This window comes from Vanacampus margaritifer, chromosome 14 (genome assembly GCF_051991255.1).
Source record: "Vanacampus margaritifer isolate UIUO_Vmar chromosome 14, RoL_Vmar_1.0, whole genome shotgun sequence".
Taxonomy (NCBI): Eukaryota; Metazoa; Chordata; class Actinopteri; order Syngnathiformes; family Syngnathidae; genus Vanacampus; species Vanacampus margaritifer.
Window position 1 is genome coordinate 18,802,021 of NC_135445.1, and position 26,407 is coordinate 18,828,427.

Consider the following 26,407-nt stretch of genomic DNA (forward strand, 5'->3'; position numbering starts at 1 on the left):
CCTTTAAGGGCCACCACCAAGTACCTAATATTCTTGTCTGTTTTCCTCTCATTTACATGCAGTAATCTACTAGACAGTAAGGCTGATGGGATTGAGGTGTCATACAATGCATGTGGCGTGCTTTCCCACATCATGTTTGATGGACCAGAGCTTTGGTTGATGGAAGAGCCACTAAGAGACACGGTGATGGACAAGATGTGGGATGCGATCCAGAGCTGGGACGTCAGCTCACGTCGCAACATCAACTACAGGTAAAATAAAATAAATTGATGTGGCCAGTTTGTTAGTTCACTTATTTTTTATTTTTCTAGTTTTGTAGTTAAAATATTTTTTAGACAAACTTTATTTGAAAAGAAAAGAAATACATATATATATATATGTAAACAATTGTACATACAAAACAAAAAAAAACAACATTTTTGTCCCATCCTTAATTCCTTGTCAAAATGTACCACTTAAAATATACGCTGAAACCCTGTTTAGGTTATAACAAATAATTTAGATCACAAATACAGTAACAGCAAAATCTGGCAAATAACAACATAAAACTCAAAATTTAGGCAGAAATAAAGAAATTTACATAAGGAATACATAAAGAGTAAGAAAACCCAAAGGCAAGAGAAATCCGAGGCAATACAAGAATACCACGACCCAACTGAGACCAGGAGGTGGTATATTACAGGGGATATAAAATGAGTAATTCCCAAAATAAAATTATATCCATAAAAAATAAAATGTATTTAAAAGATTAAATAAAATAAAGAAAAGTTAAATAAAAGCTGAGTTAAGAAAATAACAATTAAAAGCCAATCTATAATATTAGGTCTTAAGAAGTGACTTAAAAGAGGAAACAGAATTTGCATGTCTCAGATCCAGAGGCAGGTTGTTCCAAAGACGAGGCACTCTAACTGAAAAAGCTCTATCACCTCTAGTTATAAGCCTTGACCTTGGAACAACCAAGAGACTTTCGCCAGAGGTTCTGAGACTGCGGGCTGGTTTATAAGTAATTAAAAGTTCCGATAAATAGCTTAGGGCCAGCCCCATATGAGCTTTAAAAGTAATCAGTAAAATCTTAAAATCAATTCTAAAACGGACAGGGAGGCAATGCAGTGATGCTAAAATAGAAGTAATATGTTGTTGTCTATTGGGATTAGTGAGAAGCCTAGCTGCTGCATTCAGAACCATCTGGAGGCGGGAAAGTGACTTTTGACTGTTACCGGAAAGGAGTGAATTACAGTAATCTAGCCTGGAGAAAATTAGAGCGTGGATCAGTTGTTCAAGGTTGGGTTTTGTTAGAATTGATTTTTATTTTGGCTATTCTGCGCAAGTGGTACAAACATGATTGAACGACTTTTTTAATATGGGCTGTAAAGGTAATGTCTGAATCGAAGAAGACACCTAAGTTTCTGGCTGTGGAAATGAAATTAGAGGTAAATGAGGTAAGCTAGATTTAATATTTTGAGCAGCATTTGGGAGGTTAAATAGTATTATTTCAGATTTGGAATAGTTGAGTTGGAAGAAGTTGTGCGCCATCCAACAACTAATGTCGGAGAGGCCGTCTTTTACAGCAGCTAGGCTTCTATGGTCCTCTGGTCTCAGGGGAAGGTATATCTGTGTGTCGTCTGCATAGCAATGGAAGGGCATGTTGTGGCGCTCAATAATTGCCAAGGGGCAGCATGTAAATAGAAAATAAAATTGGTCCTAAAACCGAACCTTGCGGTACACCACAGGCAAGGGTGGAAGTGGCTGAACAGTGTCTGCCTAGGGTGACTACAAAAGATCGCTTTAAAAGATAAGAATAAAACCAACTTAGTGCAGTGTCCCTGATCCCCACCCAGTGTTTAAGACGATCAATTAAAATATGGGGGTCAACTGTGTCAAAAGCAGCACTGAGATCCAGCAAAATGAGTATTGAGTCCTCCCCTTTGTCAGCTGTTAAAAGCAGGTAATTTGTTACTCTGAGGAGGGCGGTCTCGGTGCTATGACCAGCTCTGAAACCAGATTGACATTTCTCAAAGAGATTATTAAAATACATGAAATTTAAAAGTTGTATTGTACTATTTTTAAAACTTTGGATAAAAATTGAAGTTTTGAAATTGGTCTAAAATTGTTAAGATCAGAAGGGTCAAGGTTAGGTTTATTTAAAAGGGGTTGGATAACAGCTTGTTTAAAAACAGTAGGGACTACACCCTTGTTTAATGAGCTGTTAATAATGAATAAAATAGCGGGACCCAGAGTATTAAGAACCTCCTTGAGAAATTTGGTGGGAATAGGATCTACGATCCACGAAGTCGGCTTCATGTAAAGTATCAGCTCTGATAAAAATGAAAGAGACACTAACTCGAACCTGCTTGAATGGCTTGAAATAACTCTACCCGGGTTTATCATTTTATGTGGGATAGTAATTCCTTGCCTGATGTCTCTAATTTTAGAGGTAAAAAAAAAGGATAAAAACGGGTTGCATAGTTCAGTGGATGGATCATTAAAATGGCAGACTGGGGGAATAATAATGGAATTTAAAACTTGAAATAAAATTCTAGGATTAGAGCGATGCTCTAAAATTAGATTCGAATAAAAATGCTGCCCTTGCATCCTCGACTGCCTTCTGGTAAATTTTCATTGATTCTTTCCATTTGTCATGAAATACATGCAGCCCTGTTTTTTTCATTTCCTTTTATTTCTTCTGCAATTTCTCTTCAGAGAATGTGTACAATCTGAGAGTGAGGGCTGTTGTACTTTGGTGGGCTTTTTAATTCTAATCGGAGCAACAGAATCTAAAGCAGATGTACATGTTTTATAAAAAAGAGAAGTCAGATCGTCGGTTAAGATCATTGCTGAGGGCAGTCAAAGAAGTGTTGTTAAAAAGTTCAGCAAACCTGCTAGCAGACAAATAGTCAAAAGCACAAAAGGAAACAAGTGCGCTATTAGTAAGAGTTGGCTGAGATAAAACCATTTCAAATAAAACCAGATTTTGGTGTGACACACAGATATCCTTAGTTATAATATTATATGGGTTTACACCACAGTATAAAACGAGGTCCAATGCATGACCTTTAGAGTGAGTGGGTTCCTGTATTGCCTGGGTAAGATTAAATGATTCAACTATATCTAAAAAGTCAGAGGAAGCAGCAATAGAAGGACAACAAACATGAATATTAAAATCGCCTAAATTTAGAATATTGTCATACTTAGAATTAAAATAAGACACAGAAAATTCCTGGATGAAAGCACTGTTGGATTTAGGTGGTCTGTAAATTATTAGAACTAGAATGGGAACCTTAAGAATAATGGTGAAGATGACGTGTTCAAAGGATTTATAGTCATTGTGAGAGTCCATTTTACAATTCAAGATCTTTCTGAAGATGACTACAACACCCCCTCCTCTGCCTGGGTTTGTAGGAATGAGTAAAGTCAGGCGGGGTTGCTTCAATCAGTGACACGACATCATCAGGGACAAGCCAGGTGTCAGTGATGGCCAAAAAGTCCAGGTTATAATCAGTTATAAAATTATGGCATGAAAAGGATTTGTTATTCAGGGATCTGGCATTCAAAAGTCCAAAGTTTGCTGGGTTACAGTCAGGGGTGGAAGGTGAAAGATAACGACGTTGAATTTTAATAAGATTGTTCGGGTTACGGTGAGTTGTGACTAACTAATGAGGTAGTTTAAACTGTCTATGAGTGATGTGAACTGGAATAGTGTAACTCCTTTCATTGAGACACAGTGAAGCTTCATATTAGTTCAAACTAGTTGTTTTTTTAAACATAAAAAATCCTCTGAGATTATGTTTATTTTCTCTCAGTTGAAAAAACCTTTTGTATGCTATTTGGTAACTTTATACATAACCTGGATTGTTTTATAGTCAACCAAAGCCTTACATTTTTGTGTAATAAATTTGATGAAGAGTTGGTTTGTCGATTCCCTGTAGGTGGATTTATTTATGATTCTTATTGCTCTTTTCTGCAGCATAAATATAGGCTCTGTATTTGTTTTGTATGTATTCCCCCACACCTCCACACAGTAATTCATGTATGGGAGTATGAAGGAGCATTACAAGATGTATAATAAAGATGTATTTAGCAAATATTTGACTTTATGTAAAATTGACACTGACTTTTTTTATTTTTCCAATCGGACGTTTTTTTGGTGTGTGTTTTGGCTAAATTTTGTTTAGTTTAGTGTTAGTTTATTTGATCCAAACCAACTCTTAATTTTTTTTATAGCTCATCATCTACTTCATCCAAAAGTTTTCCCAAATTGTCCCCACAACAAAGCAAATTAGTGTCATCTGCAAATAATGTAAAATTGAATGAACCAGAGACTTCACAAATATTATTAATATTTAAAATAAACAACAATGGTCCCAACACTGATCTCCAAGGAACCCCACACTTAACACCTAAAAGTTGTGATTTTCCCAAGCCTATTTGTACATGCTGTTTTCTGTTACTCAAGTCACTAGTAAGCCATGCAAGTGCTACCCCTCGTATCCTATATTTCTGATGTTGTGCACACAAAATATAGTGGAACCTCAAATAAAAAACTTAATTGGTTCAATAAGCCCATTTGTAACCTGAAACGTTCATAAAAAGAGGTAATGTTTACCTTTGAAATGAGTGGAAATGCAATTACTGTAATCTATTCCAGCTCCAAAACTTAAGTTGGAAGTTATACTTACTTTTGTACTTTTCTTCTTATATTTTCAACTATGTGTGGTTAAAAATAAATTATAAGGCAATATAAAATTTTGCTCATTACCAGAGGTGGGCATTCTGACAGTACTGACGCAAGGTCCGTCACTGACAGATGCTCATTTTGCTGACGAATGACGGGAAACTTTGGAAAAAACTATGGATTAAGCACTGATGGGAGTGGATTTTCGTTTGTCAGTGTAATCGTCACTAACCGGGTCAGTGCTCGCGGACCTTCTCAGTCCGTCAGTGATGGACTGGTCCATAAGTTTACATGGACCGGAGACCGATTTGAAAACGGCGGAATGATTAATATAGTATATATATGCTAATTATAATTTTAAATATTTATTGTGAGAAGTGTTTGGTGAAACAAACTGCACACTAAACTGGTATGGGTGGCATGGCTCAGTGGTAGAGTGAATGTGGGGCATTGTAAAGCGCTTTGGGCACCATACGGTGTCGATAAAGTGCTATACGTATAAAAAGCAGCATTTACCATTTACGGTTGTCTCAAATGTTAAATGCAAGCTAGCAAAAAAATATTTTTTTCCAAACTGAACACCAACAATGGCTCTGGTGCTTGTGCGCTTGCATGATACAAGAGGTACAGTGATAAACTGAGTGATCAAAGGTTGCCATGGCAACGGCAGAGACACAAGTCTCTAATAGTAAGCCAGGTACCATCAAAATATTTGACAAGCTATTTTTCTAAGGTCAACTGGCCTCATATTGTTGTTTCAAAAATAAATAAAACAAAAAAACAAAACACGGACTCCGTACCACTATTTTTAAGTTTGCTGGCTGACATGGGGTTTCTTCCTCTGTTTAAAATTTGATATTCTCTTAGGTCATTCGAGCCCATCTTGCGACTTCTGCCTCAAAGTATCGCTCCTGTTAGTCAACACTGGGCCACGTGGGCTTTGTACAACCTGGTGTCAGTTTACCGTGAGTATTTTAAGGTTCAGCCATTATGTCAAATTAATGATGGAATAGTCACAGACTCAGCAGCATTGTTTTCCACTCTTGTTTTGTTGTATAGCATACATTTACTGTATGCCCAACATCAAATTTAAATGTATGTATTTATTTTATGTTTTAACTTTTCAGTTTACTGTACTCTTATCCTCACTTATGCACATATACAAGTGTACTTCTTCTATAAATATATATTTTTTGGTATCAGGCATAATGCCCACATTCTTCCGATCTTTGCTCATGTCCCATGTGCAGCAAGCAAGTACTGTCCCCTGCTTATAAAAGAAGGAGGAATTGGCCTTTTGGAGAGAGTTTTGGAGTTGGAAAGTTCACAGCCTGAGACTAAGGACATGGCGCAGTAAGACAGGCGTTTTCACACTCGTGTTCACAACGCCATGCAATTTACATGTCACATCAGAAAACTAAACACAAAAGTAAATTAAAAAAACACAGACACACACACACACACACACACACACACATGCACATTAAGAAATGATTCATTGACATTTTCCAATTGAAAGTATGGATGGGTGGGATTCAGACTTATGACTGATTGTATGAAAGGGACAGTATACCTCTTGTCTAATCAGACAGTATGCTAAAACATAACAGAAGAAGTAGGGACTGAACAATAGTATACTGTAATTTGTGTATATAAAAAAAATTATACTGTATATAAAATTGACCATAATTGACACGAAATTTATGCAAACTTTCATAGATTAGCAGGGCCCACAACTTTTTAAGTTTATATTTGTTTATTTTTTACATTATTTGGTCTTCCAGCTCATAAAACCCACTAAAACAGGATCTCAAAAAAAATTATAATGTGAAGAAATCACCATGCATACTTCCCAGTATTTTGCATGGAAAAATTAAAAAAGGATGGTATTTTCAAAACGATATGCCAATCTTCATTAGTTGGTTGGATTCCCTTTGCCTTAACCACTGCCTGAATGCGCCATGGCATTGCCTGGGGGTCCTGGAAGCCCAGGCTTTATTGATGCTTGCTATCAGCTCTTTGTTTTTGGCTCTGACAGATAATACCATCCACCCAAAAACAAAGACCTGACAACAAGCATCAAGAAAGCCTGGGCTTCCAGTGCCCCCAAGTAATGCCATGGCACATTCAGGAATGTAAATGGACATTTTTTCAACTTTTTGAGGATATTAAAAAAATTTTGATGAGCACCTGTATGCTCACAAAAACAATTGAAAAAATGTTTTTAATTAAAAACCTATGGAAGAGGAATAGGGCCAGTGAAGAGAAAAAAAAAGGTTGGCAGGATTCTGACTTTATTCTCAAAATTCTGACTTTAAAGGGATAGTTCGGGTTTTTTGACATGAATCTGTATGGCGTCCTCACCTAAAGTGGTGTGCAATCAGCACTGACTTACCATACAGAAGAAAAATGCTTTATTTCTGTGACCCCAGCCAACTTGCCAGACTACTTTCGTCTCGACCAAAACCGGACCGGGTCTCCGGTCACAGGACGCTGTCAGCGGTAAGTCAGTGCTGATTGCACAAGGATTCCATACAGATTCATGTCCAAAAACCCGAACTATCCCTTTAAAGTCAGAATTATGACTTGAAAGTGAAAATTCTCACTTTTAAGTTAGAATTCTCACTATATTCTTTTCTGACTTTAATTTCAGAATTCTGACTGACTTTAAAGTCCAGCTTTAAACTTTAAAGTCAGAATTGTGAGAATAAAGTCAGAATCCTGACAACCTTTTTTTCCCCGTAAAAACATTTGAAAAAAAAAAAAAGCAAAGTAAAAATGATTCATTTATTTGCATTAGATTGCATCTTCCCACAAATCTTTGCAGGCATGTAAATCTTTTGAATTTTCTTTCAGGAAAGTAATGGAGCAGTGTGAGAGTTTTAAAGAAGACCCCATGGAAACAAATCATGCACAGGAGGTCAACTACGGACAAAGAGGTTGACACTGCTGAGCCTCGATATTTGGCAAACATCAAGCAAAACAACCTAAAGCTCCTCGTCATCACCACAAGCAAGGGTCAATGTGTGCTTTTTTCTTCTTATCGTGATTAGTTTTATTTTGTTGGCACAACTGTCTCTCTGACCCTTTTCACAGCAGTTTGGGCACCATCTTAACATACTGTAAATGACGTTTCGGGGTTAAGACACGGTGCATGGTGTTTTTAACCTTTGCTGCTCATGTCGGGATGCGGCGTCGTGTGGGTAGGTGGGTGACTGTTATCGCTCAGTGTGTGTTTTGTGAAATATTTCTTGATAGGACATAGCAGCTGGATTGTTGCTTGATTCTCAGTGGAAAGGAACAGACACGCTCCGCAGCACACAACCATAGCCACGGTGAAGGTTAAAGGTCACGCGGATGTTGCGCAACACCCTCTCCCGGTAGCTCACTGAGCTGTGGTCACATGCACGGTGAAGATGAGCGATTACGCAAGTAGGCTTGAGGGAAGACTCTGCAGATAGACTTTTTTGTTATATATGTAAATATTGTTTGTCCCTTCCTTTTACTGTGTGTATGTTTTATAATATAACTGTACCCTCTATTTAAAATGATTTAGGTCGGGTTGGCAAATGTTCAATGCATACTCAATCACTCAATTGTATAATAACCATCTGTGGTCTAAAAAAGATCATTTAGATTTAGCGCAACCTCATGTAGTTGTGGCTTTTAAAAGTGAATGCTGTCCTCTCTACGTTTACATTCACTTGAGAGTTGGAGATCAAAAGTCAGCAAGCTGAAAGGTGACATCAACCCTGTTCACAACCTTATTCACAGTTTCACATTTGCACAGCTGGTGAGTTGCAGTTATAAGGGAAGTCAACCCCCAAATTTTATTTAAAATAGTATGTTCTATGCACCCCCATTGTCTAAACACAGAATTCTGATTAATATTGCATTAGTGGAATATGAATAAAGCAGCAAAAGCCACTTGTTTTTCTCCATCTCAGTGGTGGCCATTTTGTTACTTGCTGTTGTGCACAGCTCAGTTGATGACCAATCACAGCTCTGCCTGTGAATGTCACATGGCCAAACTCAGGTGGGTCGTGATTGGTCATTGCATGAGTCCTGAGTAACCGTGATGTCATTTTCAGTCGACAGCATGTGATAAAATGGCCGCTCCCTGAGATGAAGAACAAACAGGTGGGTTTTTCTGCTTAATTCATATTTCACAATATTAATCAGAATGCCACATTTAGATTAGTGAGTGCCCATACAAAATATTGTTGTAAAACAAGTTTACCATTGGTACAATAACATTCATTACCTTCTTATTTTCATAACACGCGTTGCCATTTATGTTTGCATTCATAAATCACAACCAATGTCTGATGCATAGAACATGTTCATGTTGAAAGAATGGATTATTCCATCAGATTGCAGCTCTATCATTTTTAATCAAACCATTTTCATAAAAACCTATCATGAGATAAATCATTTAGAATAATGTTATATTAGTGAGGCATGGCTTTCGGAGATTTGCACAATCATGGAATGAAGATGACAGTCGAGTCCTGAACTACTTCCTATGCTTTTCATTGCTTTAGTTTGTTTCACTATCGAGATTCTAAATATTTTTGAGCAATCATTTTGTTTTTGTGAATGTAAAAGTATGCAGATATCTTGCAAATAGTTTGCATTTACATGTCTTGTTGTGTAACTGCTCATGCACCACTGTGCATGTCTGACTTCACTTTTAAGTAGTGTGTGTTCACTTGTCACTCGGTGCGAGTGAATGGTTATCTGTCTCTGTGTTTCCTGTGACTCACAGGCGACCAGTCCAGTTTGCCGTAAAATGGGTTAGGCTTTAGTTGACCTGTGACCCTGAAGAGGATAAGCGATATAGAAACTGGATGGATGGTTTGATCTTCACATTAGTTGTCACATGCTTTTCTTTTTACCCTTTTGCTCCATTGTTTGCCATAATTTGATATTTATTTTTGATCAGTCTGTGTCTACTAGATCCCACAAACATGACCTTAACTTAAAAGTGCACGGAATAGTATTTTCATGAAATCTAATCATATAAATGATGCACAGATCTACCAAATTCTATCATTTTAATGACATTTTTTAAGGTTTAAAAATGGATTTGGAAGGAAGAAAGAAACAGTCTGTTGTGACTGTTGGTTGTTTTCTTCTGGTAGTAGTGGAAAATATTTTAACATCTTCAGTTCTCGTTTTGTCGATGAAATAGTTTAGTTCCCGCAAATACATTAGTACAGCCATCCGTTTTCTGGAGCATTTATCCTCGTTAAGGACGCAGGTGAGTCGAATCTATCTCAGTGGACTTTGATGACATTTGGGTTTCAGATCTAAAGATGAATATGAGACAAAAGTTCAAACTTCCAGCTTTTATTTCATGGTATTTACATCTAGATGCCTTCAGAAATCCAGGACAGAACACCTTTTGTTTGAAGCCACACACTTTTCAAGTGAGAAGGAAGAGAAATTATTAAATTCACTTAAAGTGAATTTCTTTTAATATTTGGTGGCATAACCCTGAATTGCGTCATTGACTTAACCAGACTGTTGTATTCTTCATTTGAAATGCTTTTCCAGGCCTTTACTGCCCCTTTCAGTTCAAATGGAATTACCTCCACCATGCTTCACAAATGAGCTTGTGTGTTTTGGACCAGATTGGATTTTGCAAAGAAATATAGAGTTGTGCCACAAAAGTTTTGGAAGAAAGTTTTATGGATTGATGAGACCAAGATTAACCTCTACCCAAGTGATGCTTGCATGGCTGCTTCTAGAACAGACTCACTGCTGTAGTCTTTATAAGTCCAACTCAGTGACCTTGTGGTAGAGTGTCCGCCCTGAGACTGGGAGGTTGTGGGTTCAATCCCCGGCCGGGTCATTCCAAAGACTATAAAAATGGGACCCATTGCCTCCCTGCTTGACACTCAGTATAAAGGGTTGGAATTGGGGGGTTAGATCACCATGTGATTCCCGAGCGCAGTCATTGTTGCTCACCGCTCCCTCAGGGGATGGGTCAAATGCGGAGAACGAATTTCGCCCCCACTTAGTTGGGTGTGACAATCAGTGGAATTTACCTGGAATTTACTTTACCTTATTGAAGATGTAACTTGTGTTGGTAGCAGCAAAATGAATTCTGAAGTCTACAAATCATTTTATCTAGCAATTTACAGAAAAATTTAAGGTCTTAAGTCAATCACCAGACCGTAACCTAATAGAGCAGAGGTGCCCAAGTTCGGTCTTCGAGAGCCCCTATCCAGCATGTTTTCCATGTTTCTCTCCACCGACATACCTTATTCATGATCAGGATTGTTATCAGGCTTCAGCAAAGCTTGCTGATGAGCTGATCATTAGATTCAGCTGCACTGAAGGAGGGAGACGTGGAAAACAGGCTGGATAGGGGCTCTCGAGGACCAGAGTTGGCCAACACTGCAATAAAACATGCATGAAACAAACACAAACTGGAAATGCATTTCCAATGAAGAATGCAACAGTCTGGTGAAGTCAATGGGTGGCAAGCTTGATGCTGTTATTGCAAGTAAGGGTCATGCCACCAAATATTAAACGTTGTTTGTTCTTGTACTTTTGCTTACTTGAAAAGTGGGTGGCTTTCAAACAAAAAGTGCTCTGTCCCGGGTTGTTTACCAGATGTCCACATGTGTAAATGAAATAAAAGCTGGAATTCTGATTTTTTTTTTTTGGGTCTCATATTCATCTTCTGATCTGAAACACAAATGTCTTCGGTATACAACAAAAACAAATGACATGACCTTGCTGTTCCAATACATTTGGAGGGGACTGTATAAGATGTAAAACAATGACTATCAACTACAGATCAAAGATGATGACATTTTTGCAATGTGGCAAATCTACTGCTCACTGGACAGGAAATAATGAGGTTACTATTTATGTGCCACAATCAACAGTCCTTTCTCTTCAGATTCCACAGCAATCAAAATAATATTCACATTACTGGCTCTGGCACCTGATTTATCTCATAATCTAATGGAAATGCACCACAGTGTGTGTAGCAGTAGCTGGATCCCACCCAGTCTTAACTAATATACAGTGCATCACTGAGTTCTCTTCCACTATAACCATTATATTCATGAGTGATGCCTTTTCTGAAAGCCATGTCATATCAGTTAATGATCCATGTTGGGTTTATAAAAAGCTTTTCTCGTATAGATTTTTTTATTATTTTTTTTGGTGACTCTTGGCAGTCTCATTGGTACTGGCATTGGGACAGTTTTGTTTTTACTGATTACATTAATGGAGGTGATGCTGTAGTTGTGATCTAAAAAAAAAAATGACTTTATGAATTCAAATTCAGATTTCTTTCACCATTACAAATGTGTTCATAACGAAAGTTTTCAGATATGAGAATCACAAATGCTCAGTTTTCCTAAGCTTTAATAGAATTGAAAAAGGGTCTTGGCTGTTGCTACTGTTGAGACGCTGTCTTCCCAGATCACATATTAAGTTATTTGTACTGAAAGTAGGGGAAACCATTTGTGAGTCTAACCATTTGTCAGTTTCACTAATAGTCATTTAAGCCTGCAACTAGTTTATTTTGTAACTGCAAGTGTAATCCCAATTTGAGTGAATTTGATTCACACACTTGATTTTTTTCCTGAACTAAATAGTACCTTGGCCATTAGTGTAAAGGTGAATAAGCAATAAAGATGGAGTGGTAAACAAAGTGCTGCATGCCATTTTGTATTTTTTTGTGGTCATCCCCATGCATTCATTCATTCATTCAAATAAAATAATCATGTCTTAGTCTGATCATATATGTACTGTACATTATAACAAGGTTGCATGGGGTAGAGAGACATTCAATCAAGGCTAACTGTTATAAAATTATGGAAAAGGGAAGCAAGGACATTTTTTTTTAATGCTTTAAATTATTAGTAAGTTTTTTTTGGGGGGTGGGGGGGGGGTCGAGGACATATCTTTGCTCTACCCATCCTTTTGGAAAACTGATGATTTCAAGTCCAATGTATCATCTGATTCACAGCTTCCTTCTACTATTCTAAAAAGGTTATGGTAACAGGGTTTGTGTGCATGCTGTGGAGACACACGTTCATGAATAATAATAATAATATATATATATATATTTTTAAATAGAATGTTTATTAAAATCCGTAAATATTTTGCTTATCTTGTTCAGTTATATGATAAGAGTATTTTATGAGTCAATATACTGTTCAATTAATACTCACAGATATCAATCAAATCAACACATCTCCATACTGTATTTGTAAAGGCAGGAGCTTTTACTCTTTAAACTTTACTTTTTACTACTTTAAAATTTCTGCGCACTACACCTACGACGTTGATGGCATGGGGTTATGCAATCCATAAATCAGTGACGTCAGTCAAACACAAGGCAAAGACAGAATGATTTTGTTTTATATTACTCTATTTTTCTTTTTGTTATATTATTGTTTTTATTTTGTTTATCTTTGATATGTTTTAACCACCCTGGCGTGTTCTATCTAGTTGTTTGTATTGTATGCAATGTTTGTATTCAATCTTCTCCCTTATTTTGTATACTCCTTATTGTGTCGATAAAGAAGTAAAAAAAATAAAAATAAAATAAAAGGTGGCAAACACCGCCAACGTCAAGTAAAAAAATAAATTAAAAAAACGCAGTGAAATAATTTTTAATTCTGAGGAAATTGCAGCATCGTGCCACGAGAGTCGTGACTTGCAGCTCGGTGCTCTGTCTCTTTAAGCGCAGGGCGGAGAGTCAATTTCCGATCGTAGATGGGGCGGATTACTGCTTCAGTCTGCTGCTACATCATCTCAGCTGATTCAGAGGATTCCCTTTACGGGGAAACAACCAAGTACCCTCCTGTGCAGGATCAGCACAGACCAACAGCATGGATTTTAACGTAAAAAAACTGGCTTCTGACGCGGGGGTCTTCTTCACCAGGGCAGTGCAGGTAAGCAAAATCATCTGCAAGATCCCTTCATCGATTTACCGTCAGTGTGGAACTGCATTGAGCGGTGATGAATGCTGAAGGCCTCTGCTCGAACTCACCCCCAAGTGCGGCGTTGTACAGAATTTCGGTTTGTGGAAACGCATCGTTTTACTGGTAGCACTGTAAGCCGATAAAGGTCTGTCAAGCCTCCATCTATTATTGATAACTGTGAGGTTTGTGAGTCACGTGATACCACGCTCTGCTGCGCACAGTCAACGGGAAGCTCCAAAAAATGCACACCAATGTCAGACGCAACATCACCAACAAAACCCATGCATCATACCTCTGTTTATAGCCGGGACACGTTACAGCCACATGTCTAAAAATCAGCGCTAGAAACCAGGCTCGTTATTGTTACTATTTTTTAACCGCTCCCACATGCTTTAAACACATTTAAACTTTGTATAACACACTGACACTCTTAAAAATCTCTTCTCGTTTGCACACTTCTCCAAATAGATGCAAGAGTGCTTGCTGCAATTAAGCTGTTTCAATAGTCAGTTAAAGTTTTATTTCGGCTTTGTCACACTGCACTTACGGGCAGCTAACCATTTATTATGTATGTGATACCAGAGCGTGAGGACAGAATTCATCGCCACGTCATGGTGTGGCATGCAAAGTGGTCTGAATAGAAAAATGTTTTATTCTAGAGCGTCGGCATGGTGACGTTACACGTTGCATCCAATAGGAAAGGGGCTGTTAGAGTGGTTTGAGTGTGACATTTAACACCTGAATGTTCAACCAAACCATATAAATAAAAAAGTCCAATGGTTTATTCTTATTTTGTAATGTGAAACACCTGTGACATGTTAACGGAAATTAGCATCAATGTTACGGTAATCATAGCTTTAATGACACACACGGAGCAGCAACACATACAAACAGACTAATACTGTAATCAGGGACGGCTCAGTTTGACGACTATTGCAGACGGCTTTTTTTTAAACAAATACATGAACAAGAAAATGTGATTTACATTGAGGACCCTGGAATCTGTTTCTAGTTTACAGAAGAGAAGTTGGGCCAGGCTGAGAAGACTGAGCTTGATCCTCATTTAGAAAACCTGATCACTCGGGCAGACTGTACCAAGAACTGGACTGAAAAGATCTTGAGACAAACAGAGGTGCTCTTGCAGCCAAACCCAAGTGAGTTTCAGAGGAAAAAACAAAATATACCATTACTAGAAGTTGTAGTTTACACTAGTAGTTCTCACCGAGGACTTAAGAAACACCAACAGCTTGCTGCTTATCAGTGATGGTCTCATTTGCCCAACAGAAGGTTTACTTAATCCACCTTTATCGGAACAAACCCGTTTGTTTTAAATGTTCTGTGTTTTCATTCCTTTTGTAAAGTTTTGGACTACAAATCCCAATTTCAATGAAGTTGGGACATATTGTAAAACGTAAATATAACAGAATAAATTGATTTGAAAAATAATTTTAAGCTAAATTCCGTTGAATACACTACAAAGACAAGATTTTTAATGTTGAAGCTGATAAAGTTTTTTTTTTTTTAATCACATTATGCTTAAATACAAGAAACTAACTGTACTAAACAAATATACTTAACTGGTTTTGTTTATGCACAGTTTGAACATTTAATTCAGTGATTCCTTCATGTGCCATTGGAGAGAGCTTGCATAGCAATAGTGGTACTCATACCACACTTTGAGAACCATTAATTCATTTAGAATATTGTATAGTGGACTGGCAGTATTAGGGAAGTGTTCGAAATGTGTCTTATTAACCATGTTTTTTTGTGTGTGTAACCCTCCATGCTTCAGTTGACCACACTGGTGAGTTCTTGCTTTATTTTCCAATTTAAGATATAAAGTATATTCAAGCAAAAACAGAACAATAGCCGCGTTTCCACCGCTGGAACTTCTGGGTAAATTTACGAGGCCAGCCCCGTATGTGCGCGTCTCCATGGACGCCATGTTGTTACCGTGCTGAAACCAAGTTGGCCAAACTCTCTCTATAAACAGCTCTGAGTTCTGCTTGTCCACTCGACTTACACTGCCCTATGCTACAATGTTTTTGCAAATTTGGAATGACATGCAGGACAAACATTACCTCAATGTTAATATTTTGAATGTTGATTTTTGTAAAAAAAAAAAAAAAAGAAGCGAATTCTTGGACTCAATGTTGGTTTGCTGTACGATGGAGAAGTATTCTGAGTCACTAGACAAGGCGTTTATTCGCTACCCGCTGTAATTTGTAGTGAAAATCCATACCAGATCGACAAGTCAAAGTAGGGTAACGATCATGATGTCTTCCCAGCTGTTTCATATTGGCGTGTTATCTGATTTATTTGTTTATTTACCCAGCCCATTTTACACCTTTCAAGGCTTTTCAGAACTACAAGAGTCAAGAAAGCTGGGACCGGTTTGTTTGTGGATGGCTGCATAAAAGTAGACAGACACTATGTTATCAAAGGGAGAGTAATGCATTCTCAAAAGTAGCCTGATGCAAATTTGACACCCTGCATTATTACAGAAAGAATTAAGCGACGTGAGCGGGTGTTGTTTTTTCTTATTGTGGGATATCGATTTTTTTCAGACCCCCTTCCTGCTTGGTTTTGCTCTTCAAGGTCTACTTTCCGAAGAGCACATTAATTTAGTATAAAATGGTGTTTTTAGTTATCAGTTTTGTACCAATACCAAAAACCTTAATTACTGTAAAAGCTTGCTTGAAATGAAATTATCCGAACAAACACGAAGTTGTTCATAAAATGTCACATCGAATCTATTTATTGCAGCAACCCCTGCTCACCTTCTAGTTCACCTTTTTTGTTTTGCTGCTTTCCCATGTCCAGAACGGCCTATTAGGGCATGGTCTAAAAAAAAAAGTTTTTTTTTTTAAATCAGGAAGGGGGTGGGGGTGGGCAATATTTCCAGAAAAAAACTCGCAAATTTGCCACTTTATAAAGTGTCAGAGATTGATTGATTGTGATACACTCAGAAGCCTGTCCTCTTTGCTTTCATACTTTGTAGGTGCTCGAATAGAGGAGTTCATCTATGACAAACTGGAGAAAAAGCTTCCTTCCAGGACAACCAATGCAGAATTGCTTGGCCAATACATGCTGGATGCTGCCAATGAATTTGGCTCTGGGACACCTTACGGTCAGTTAATTTCTACCTGACATTAACATTATGCTTATGAGATCTTGTAAGTTGCTACTGTTAACGTTGACAAATTAAATTAATATCAATTAACATTTGATTGATTGATTTGATTCTTTATTGAACATATAAACACAAAGAAAACACATTACAAGTCTAAAATATAAATTGAAGTAAAAAAGAAAACAAGAATGGGAAGAAGGAAAAGAGTTTATATGTTCAAAAGGGGTAGGAGGAAGTTAAAAACGTATCTCGTCCTACCCCTTATTCGTTTTATGTTAATAAAATAATAAGGTAATGTATTTCAACAAAAGGAAATGTATAAAGCTAATCATATATACAAGTGCACTTTAACATACGCACATTTGCCAGCGACATATGCATACAAAATCGACAGACACATACCACAATACATCTAAGAGAATATGAAAATTGCAAAAGTAATCTGGACAAGCATCAAATATTAAATGAAGGTCAGTACTGTTGTAGATGTCAAAGAACTACTTCATTAGCATTAATTGAGGCAATAGAAGAGATTACAAATGCTTTGGATCAGAAAAAATATGCGGTTGGCGTTTTTGTTGATTTCAAAGCTTTTGATACAATCAATAATTTATTCCTACTTAATAAGCTTGAAAAATATGGAATTCGGGGAGTGGCTGGATGATGGCTAAAAAGCTATTTGAAGGATAGGGCCCAATATGTCAAAATGGGGCAATATACATCTAATAAACTTAATATTTCTTGTGGGGTCCCCCAGGCGTCTGTGCTGGGGCCAAAACTCTTTAATTTGTATATTAATGATATCTTTAATGTATCCCAAGTACTAAAATTTATTCTTTTTGCTGATGATACCAATATTTTTTTTATAGTAGTGAAAATTATGAGCTCATAACTACAGTACAATGAACCATGAGTTATGTATATTGAAAAAATGTATGGACATAAATAAATTATCCTTAGATATAAGCAAAACTAAAGCAATGCTGTTTGGCAATCAAAAAATGGATTCTGGATTACAAATGAATATTGATGGTGCGCCAATTGAAAGTGTTATTGAAAATAAATTATTGGGAGTAATAATTGATAGTAAATTGTTTTGGAAACCCCACGTCAGACATGTAACATCAAAAATCTCAAAAACCCTAGCAATTTTAAATAAAGTAAAGCAATATCTTGATGAGTATGCACTTCGTATTTTATACTGCACCTTGGTTCTTCCATACCTCACATAGTGTATCGAAGTTTGGGGAAACGCATACCAAAATGCAATTAATCCATTGGTCACAATACAGAAATGTGCTTTGCGTATCATTCATAAGGTTGGTTTTCTGGAGCACACGCATCATTTTTTTGTTCAATCTATAAATTGTTAAAATTTTACGATCTTGTGAAATACTATACATCTATAATTTTATACAAAGCCTTTAATGAAACATTACCGGCTAATGTACAAATGTTTTACATAATTAGAGTTAGTGTTCATACACTGAGATGATATGGAGATTTCATGCTACCCAAAATCAGAACTACTCGAAAAAGTTTTTGTGTGTCTGTATGTGGTGTTAAATTATGGAATAATCTCTGTTTACAACATAAACTATGCAAAAGCATTTATTGATTTAAACTGTTATTTAAACAAATGGTCAGGTCACAATATATTGAGAATTCCTTGTGTTAAGATGACATCAGTGCTTTCTGTCTGTGTAAATATCTGCTTGCTTCTTTTTTACCATTATCAATATTTTGTTGATTATCATTGTTGGTATATCGTTTATTACCATTTCTGGTATATACTGTCCTACCAGTATTAGTGTTGTTTACTTACCACATTTGTGTATTTGTATTGTTAAAATTGTAACACTTATTGTTTCTTATGGTAATGCCACCATGCTAAATCATTTGTATTCTCAATTTTTCCTTGGTTATTTAATAATTCTTGCTCTCTGGGTACTTGTTATTATTGAGTTTTAAGGTTAAGTAGCAGTGTAGCTTGGAATTTTGAATGGGAGATGTGGGTGGGATTAAATAAATTTTGTTCTTCCCATTCCCTTCCAGGCAGAATTGGACTTTATCCTTTTGTTGTTCGTTGTTTTTTTCTTTCTCTCTTTTTTTGGTGCTGTTTTTTCTCCTTGTGGAGCTTGACACTGACTGTGTGCTCTGTTGTTGCCTGAAACCAAAAAATAAAAATCTATAAATTATATCCTCATGTTCGCATATACAATTTTCATTACACTCATACCGATACATCCAAAGAATTTACAGCATATGTAAATTTTTAACAGCTCATGACTGATGTAAGTAATTTTTTTTAAACTTTGCTTTAAAAAAAAATAATAATAATAATAATTCAGCAAGTGACTGATATCTTTTCAGGTCAGTTCCAAAATCATTCCACAAATTAACACATTTTACAGAAACACACCTTTGCTTAATATTTGTTCTTGTTTTATTTATTTTTTGTAGACACTTGTACCCCTTGTGTTATAAAGACTCTCTCTAATTTCAAACGGCTTCTGAGTAGATTGTTGTGTACTTTATACGGTATTTGTGCTATATTAAATTCAACTAAGTTGTAGAATTTCATTGTATTTGTTTTAATAAATAGAGAAAGAGTTGGCTCTGTATATTTTGATCGAATTATAATTCTTATGGCTCTTTTTTGCAGTTTGAAAACAGGAATCGGTATTTGTTTTATATGTGTTTCCCCAGATTTCCACACAATAGGTCAGATATGGTAATAATAATGAACAATATAAAGTGTATAATGATTTCTTATTCAGGACATTCTTAGTTTTAGAGATTAGCCCTATAATTTTTGACATTTTCCTTTTGACATTATCTGTGTGACTTCCAACATAATTTTTCATCAATAACTACTCCAAGAAATGTATTTTCATGCACTCTTTCTATTTAAATTTAATTTACCATAATTTTCACCTGTTTTGCGGTTTGTCTAGTACCAAAAACTATAAACTTGGTTTTGTTTAAGTTTAATGATAAATTAAGTTAAACCAGTTTTTTAATGTGTTCAATTCATTCTCCACGGTAGTCAGGTTTTCTCTTGAACAGTAGAGAGTTGTGTCATCAGCAAATAAGACAAGACAATTTTGAATATTTCTGAGACACAACAGATATAATTTATATACAATTTAAATAATTTGGGGCCTAGCACAGACCCATGCGTAATCTTCAAGTGTTTTAATTGGATATATTAAACTGTAATTACTGATATCTATTATCCAAATAACTTTTCATCCATTTATATGCCAAACCTATTATGCCATATCTTTTATCTATAAAAATTCCAACAGTAATTTTTTTATTATCTATGTTAGTAGATATTGCTTCTACGAGTTGCATGACTGCGGTGGTCCGTTTTTCTCTAAACTCATATTGATTTTCACTTAAAAGCTTATGTTTTTCAATAAAATTGTCCAGTCTATATATATATATATATAAAAAAAAAAACTAGAATTTTTGAGAACTGTGGCAGCAGTGATATTGGTCTATAATTAGTGAATATATGTCTTTCTCCATTTTTTTGGAATAGGAATAACTTTTGCTATTTTAATTTTTGATGGAAATATACCGGCTTAGGACAAAATACTCATTAAAATCATGAGCTATGTCTGAAATGTTTTCAATAACAATATTTTTTATCTTTTATAAAATATTCAGGATAATTAAAAAAAAAATAATAATTTTTAATTACATGATTTAGTATTTTCCATATTTCTTGTGTTGCTTTTATTCTGCTCTAGTAATGCATGGTAATAATCTCTCTTACTTGTTCATATAATATTCAATAGTTTATTTTTGTAATTCTTGTACTTTATTTCAGCTTCCATAGTTCTCAATTTAATACATCTTTTGTATAAAATGTTTTTCTTTTTACATGCATTCTCAATCCCCTTCGTCATCCATGCCTTATATATACCTTATATAATATATATGCCTTTATACTTTCTTATGACTTTTATTAATGGACAATGTTTATTGTATAGAGAAATAATGGTAGACTGAAATGCACTGTATGCGATATTGGGATCATCATTTGAATAGACCTCAGACCAATTATGTTTTTATAAATCCATTTAGTAGTTATTCAAGATTATTTCATCTATACCCGTCACACACAAAGCAATTTTGGCAACCCACTCAACAAAATTTAGCATACTGATGGCACATCATATGACCATAATTATAGAATGCGTGTATGTTGCCAACTCTAGGAAGTACCCTGATTACAGTAGGAGAATACCAGAAACGACTTGGAACAGCTGAGCGAGAGTTCCTTCAAACCTCTGCCACTACGTTTCTCACTCCTTTACGTAACTTCCTGGAAGGAGACTGGAGGACAATTTCAGTGAGTGCCTTCATCACTACCATTCATAGGCTTTGTGTGTTTATAAACAAAATACATTTTCTAACTGAATTTCACCTGCCTCTTACAGAAAGAGAGACGAATTCTGGAGAATCGCAGGCTGGATCTTGACATCTGCAAAGCACGCTTGAAAAAAGCTAAGCAGGCAGAGGCCAAAGCAGCAGTGAGTTATTTATTTATTATTATTGTTGTTTGGATTTCAATTACATAATTATACTTAATAATGTAAAACAACAACAACAACAACACATTTAATCGCACATAATTGTATGTCCTTTAACTCATTCACTCCCAGCCATTTTCACTGAAGCAACCTCCTTAGCTCCCGGCTGTTTTACTGGATTTTGACTGCTTTTGCAAGGCTCCTTTCCAAGGTTCTATTGCTATAAAAACATGGAACCTACAAAAAGAATATTAGACTCTCTTCTTTCAATCAATCAATCAAATCTTTATTTCTATAGCACCTTTCATACTTTGAAAGCAACACAAAGTGCTTCACATAAAAAAACTATTAAAAAAAAGAAGAAAAGAAAGAAAGAGAACCAACAACAAAAATCAAAATCACATCAGGAAAAAAAGTGTATTAGTGTCAACTTCCGTTTTGCAGCAATTAATTAGCATTAGAATATAGCTAAGTTTTATCATTATTCACTAATCTTATTAGAACTGTGGGCAAAAGAGCTTGTTGCAACATGGCCCTGGTTGATCTATTATACTCTGTTGCCACCTGCTGGCGGTTTTTGTAATAACTACCATTGCTTTAAGCCACCTTTTCATATCAGAAGCTACATCAAAGCCTTTTGTATGCTCTTGCATAAAAAAACATATAATACATTTGTGGGAGTGAAGGACAAAGTATTAAAACCATATTTACACGTTTTTGGGTTTGTATGAGTTAATTTAATTTTATTAAATCCTAATATTAACAATTATGTAGCTCATGACACTTTAAATATCACAATTAGTGTTAAGATATAATCTGACATTTTAGAACCATATTGGCTGCAAAAACATTTATTGACTTATTGGTGAACAACGCTTAAGATGATTGCCATCTGAATCACTCACTTTGCTCTTAAGACGTAATTTTTTTTCTCTCGACACATTGTGTGCTTCAGCAAAAAAAAATAAAAAATTCAGACAAGTAACTAAGCATCATAGATGTGCTGACAATGCACATGTTGCTTTGGCATGGCCCCTCCCCACACTGCTTTTCAAGCATGACGAGTCAGCCATGTTGTCTTGTCACAAGCTACTGCATGTATTGCACTTCTGCAAGCCTTTTTCTAAGTTTTACCAAGTGATTGATTGATTTTGAATAATTTTGAATAAATATGAGGTATCGCTGATTTTGTTATGTTTTCTTCATGTAGTTATGCTTTCGGTGCCCTTGTTTTGTTTGACTACTGACTGAAAATGCATGACTTTGCCAATGTTTGTTCCCTCCTCCCCGCTCTTGTTGTCTGTAGGCTGCACCTGATTTTCAGGAGACAAGGCCTCGAAATTATGTTCTTTCTGCCAGTGCATCAGCGGTAAGAACCAATGTCACTTCACAGGCCACACATTTCGATACTAGGAGCTAATGCGCTAATTCATCATCTGTTGTTTTGGAGTTGTTGTGTTTTTTTTTGTGACATAAACTAAGCTTTCAGCCATTACAATGTCAATTCCATAGACAGTCCAAGAAGAACACTTTTCAACAGTAGATGAGTGCATTCCAAACAATTTCTAAGTGCCTAAATTATGTTAGCATAATAATGTTTCGGCATGTTTGTTTTTGACATGATTTGTTTTGTTGGAATTTAGATTCTATGACAGCGGAATCTCTGACATTGAATACAGTTTGTTGTGGATTGTTAGTCATTTAGGATTTTTGCGGATTTGTGAAACACATTTTCTGATAAGAATGAATGAAAATCAAAATAATTAATAACCACCAAAGTGCTTTATAAATAGATGCATATTAGATGAATGCTTAGATGTGCAATTGTGTACTCTGGGGTCATAATCTGTGTACAGCGTGTAGGAGGAAATAAATCTGCACTGACGTTGAATGTATTTGGATTTTTTATTACGTAGATTTTTAATTTGTTAAATGTATTATTATCATGTTTGTTTGTTTGTTTTATTTTATTAGTAGTAGTACATCTTCATTTATTCTTTATATATTATATTATATTGTATTGTATTGTATTGTTTTTCACTCTTATGGCCTACAGGAAGATTTGCTTTTGTATATTGCAAGAGCTAATACAGGTCCAACAAACAAAAACCTTCAGATAGGATTAATATGAACAATTTTCTGTCTGGCCTCCCACAGATGCTTTTTTTCGTATCAGTGGTTCAGAACTCGGCTCTATTCAACACATCATACCTGCCCTTTGACATTTACACCGCTTTCCTGTAAAATATCAGATAGACTTCAAAATACTAATTCTGAAACTGTAAAATTACATCTGGAATTAAATAACCTGGCACCTCTCTAAAGCACTATTCTACAGTAAATTCACACCCACACAGAAGGTTTCTGGCAGTATAAAATATACATTTTGTGATGCATGATGCTTCTTTTAGTTTGTTTCTTTGCTGTTTGTTTTATAACTGAACCAGTTGCGGAGTGACTGGGAGAGTTGGGATGTGGAGGCAGAGCCTAATATATCAGAGCAGAAAAAGGTTGTTAACATGGGCCTTCAGTCCTTGTGCATGTGTCAACTTTCTGTGTTTATAGATCCTTAATTGTTTGTAGAAATGTAAACCCAGTTTTGTGTGTTTGGACAGCTAGTTTGGTTACACCCCTTATCCACCCATATGATCACCTGGCGTCACAAAAACATTTTGCATACTGACTCACTTAGTAGAATAAGTCAGGTCTGTTTGATTTATATCTCGCTAATTCACAAGAAGACACATTTTCATGAAGCATACACCTCACACATTTAAGAAAACTGAACGTGGTGTGCATCCACGCAGTAGTATAGATAGCCTATGGCTAGGTTCAAGATACGCTAATGCTAGTTAGAGTTTGTTCTTATACTTCTGAAGTTCTGACTACATACGTGACTATTAATATGGCGAAAGTAAGTCTCAGCCCACAAACTAAAACATTGTTTTTGCACATTTCATAATTAGGGCTGCACGTTTGGAGTTAAAATAGTCCTAAATAAGTTAGGGAAAGATTAGGCAAGTAACCCTTTCAATTCAGCATTTAATACTCTTCGTATTTGTAGTCTGCATCATACTATTAGATTTGCAGTACATACATATTTACAGTCAGGGTTGGTGAATCCAGGTCCAGAAAGTAAAAACAGGTGGAGACGAGCTCGTTTACCTGCCAGTTGAGTAAAAGCACCTGTGTCTCAAGCCAATCTGTTTCAGGGTTTTAACTTTCTGGACCTGGATTCCCCAACCTTGTTTACAGTACATGTCAAGATGATGTTTTGTTGAGAATGGCTCTTTGTTTCTGCTTCTCTCAGCTGCTGAGTGAGGAAGTGGACAAAGTAAGTGCGACTTTCACCGCTAATTTGCTCAACAATACAGCACACAATCAAAGTGTGTGGGTGTGCGTGTTGTGCACTATTTATGAAAAATACACTATCTTAATGCTTCCTTCCTTCCTGCTCCTTTCCGGCTGCAGGCAGAGCATGAGCTTCGTGTCGCACAAACAGAATTTGACCGACAGGCTGAAGTCACCAGGCTGCTGCTTGAGGGCATCAGCAGCACACACGTGAGTGTGTAGCATTAAACATGATTCTCACACTTCTGTATTGTCTTACAGCCAAAAGGTAAACAGAGATGCAGTGTTGGATGTGGCCCTAGCTAAACGCGTTATTAGCGTTAGCTTCTGATAAGCGGCACATGCTTGATTGTTTGGTAAAGTTGCCGATGTGATGGTAGGGTTAGGGTGGCCACTTCCATAAGGTCAAAAAGGTTAAGTGTTCCCTCGCTATAACGCAGTTCACTTTTCACTGTTTAGCTGATTATTTCTTTTTACTGCAATTTTGCATGCTTTTTTTTTTTTTTACAGCCTATTTGATAAAATCATAAAAGGTTTGAACATTGAGAATGTTAGAACAGGAGAGGAATGTAAGAAAGTGGAAATGCCTAGATGAGAAAAGTGTATAAACTGTGCTGAGTGCTTTTAGAGCCTTTAAACATTTGTAATAAATGTAAAACAAAGCTATAGCTACTTTACGGATTTCATTTATTGCGATTATTTTTTCGGACTTAACCCCAGCGGAAAACGAGATAACACTGTACATCAGACTCGCGGTGTATTTTCATCAACAATGAAGTTTTGCATGGTTTATAGATCATGTTTGTGCGCTAAATGGTAAAAAAATATCAATAAAAGCCGAACTTTTTTTTGCCAATTTATTTTCGTTTACAGTACCATGTTTTTAACCCATTAGGCCGGGAGCGCGTGACGACGCTTCTACCGTTTAAGACGGATAAGTCATTTGGTTTTGTTTTGACCAATTCTTGGTCTCTCCCGCGAATCTGCGTCAACCATAAATGCTTGAATTTTATCCAAGCATTTATGGTTGACGCAGATTCGCGGGAGTTATGAAATAAATGACGCTATTGACGACAACGCGGGAGGTATTCGAATCAATGTAACGAGTCGACAGTGACATACTGTTAAGAAATATCTTTGTAGACTATGAGGATGTTAAAAATGTTGATGGCCTTGTAACGGAATGCACGAATCGTTCCCCCGAGCTTATTACAACTGCGCTCCAGTGTTGAAGGTAAATATATTATGCACCCGCAGATGCGACATTTGTTTGTTGATTTTATAAAAAAAAGATTGAAGGTTTATAATAATAAACTTATGTTTGTGTGAACGCCACAGGTGTAACCGCTGAAATTTTGGGGGAATTATGTTTCTATCTGCTTCAGGAGCTGAGATATAAATAATTTTTTAATATTGTTGAATTTCCAGGAAAACTTCAGGTTTTTGGGGGTGACTCAAAAGTCACCCATAGGTTTTAGAGGCATGTTTTGCCATGCACAGACCAGTTGTGACAAATGGGGGTAGAGCTGATGTTGGGTCAACATAAAATCAACCACGGCTCATTTTCTTTAAAAGGCGGACAAACTAGCGTCCGGCTTAAGAGTTGCGCAGGACGCCGGACTCATCACTAAAAAGTAGGACTGTCAGGCCTAAATCCGGACATCTGGCCACCCTAGGTGGTAGGGTTGAGGTGTTTGTTTGCAAGGTTTCCGTAGAAGTCTTAAAACAATTTGGCCAAAAATATCTT

The 26,407-nt window shown here is 36.3% G+C and overlaps 1 protein-coding gene across 5 annotated transcripts in view; it reads left to right on the forward strand.

The window, feature by feature from the left end:
• zer1 (zyg-11 related, cell cycle regulator) overlaps nt 1-26,407 on the forward strand; it is a 54,822-nt gene that overhangs the window by 9,447 nt on the left and 18,968 nt on the right. Inside the window, exons 1-9 of one of the 5 annotated variants that reach the window (XM_077585405.1) lie at nt 7,617-8,812; nt 13,390-13,599; nt 14,642-14,783; nt 16,631-16,759; nt 20,995-21,128; nt 21,217-21,309; nt 22,616-22,678; nt 24,620-24,643; nt 24,781-24,870. In XM_077585405.1, coding sequence (XP_077441531.1) covers nt 13,537-13,599; nt 14,642-14,783; nt 16,631-16,759; nt 20,995-21,128; nt 21,217-21,309; nt 22,616-22,678; nt 24,620-24,643; nt 24,781-24,870 — 738 coding nt within the window. In that variant the 5' untranslated portion in view covers nt 7,617-8,812; nt 13,390-13,536. Of the gene's footprint in view, nt 1-62; nt 252-5,539; nt 5,638-5,922; nt 6,026-7,528; nt 12,510-13,389; nt 13,600-14,641; nt 14,784-16,630; nt 16,760-20,994; nt 21,129-21,216; nt 21,310-22,615; nt 22,679-24,619; nt 24,644-24,780; nt 24,871-26,407 lie in introns of those variants that run through there. The other 4 variants (XR_013296615.1, XR_013296616.1, XM_077585403.1 and 1 more) reach the window with 4 other exon arrangements.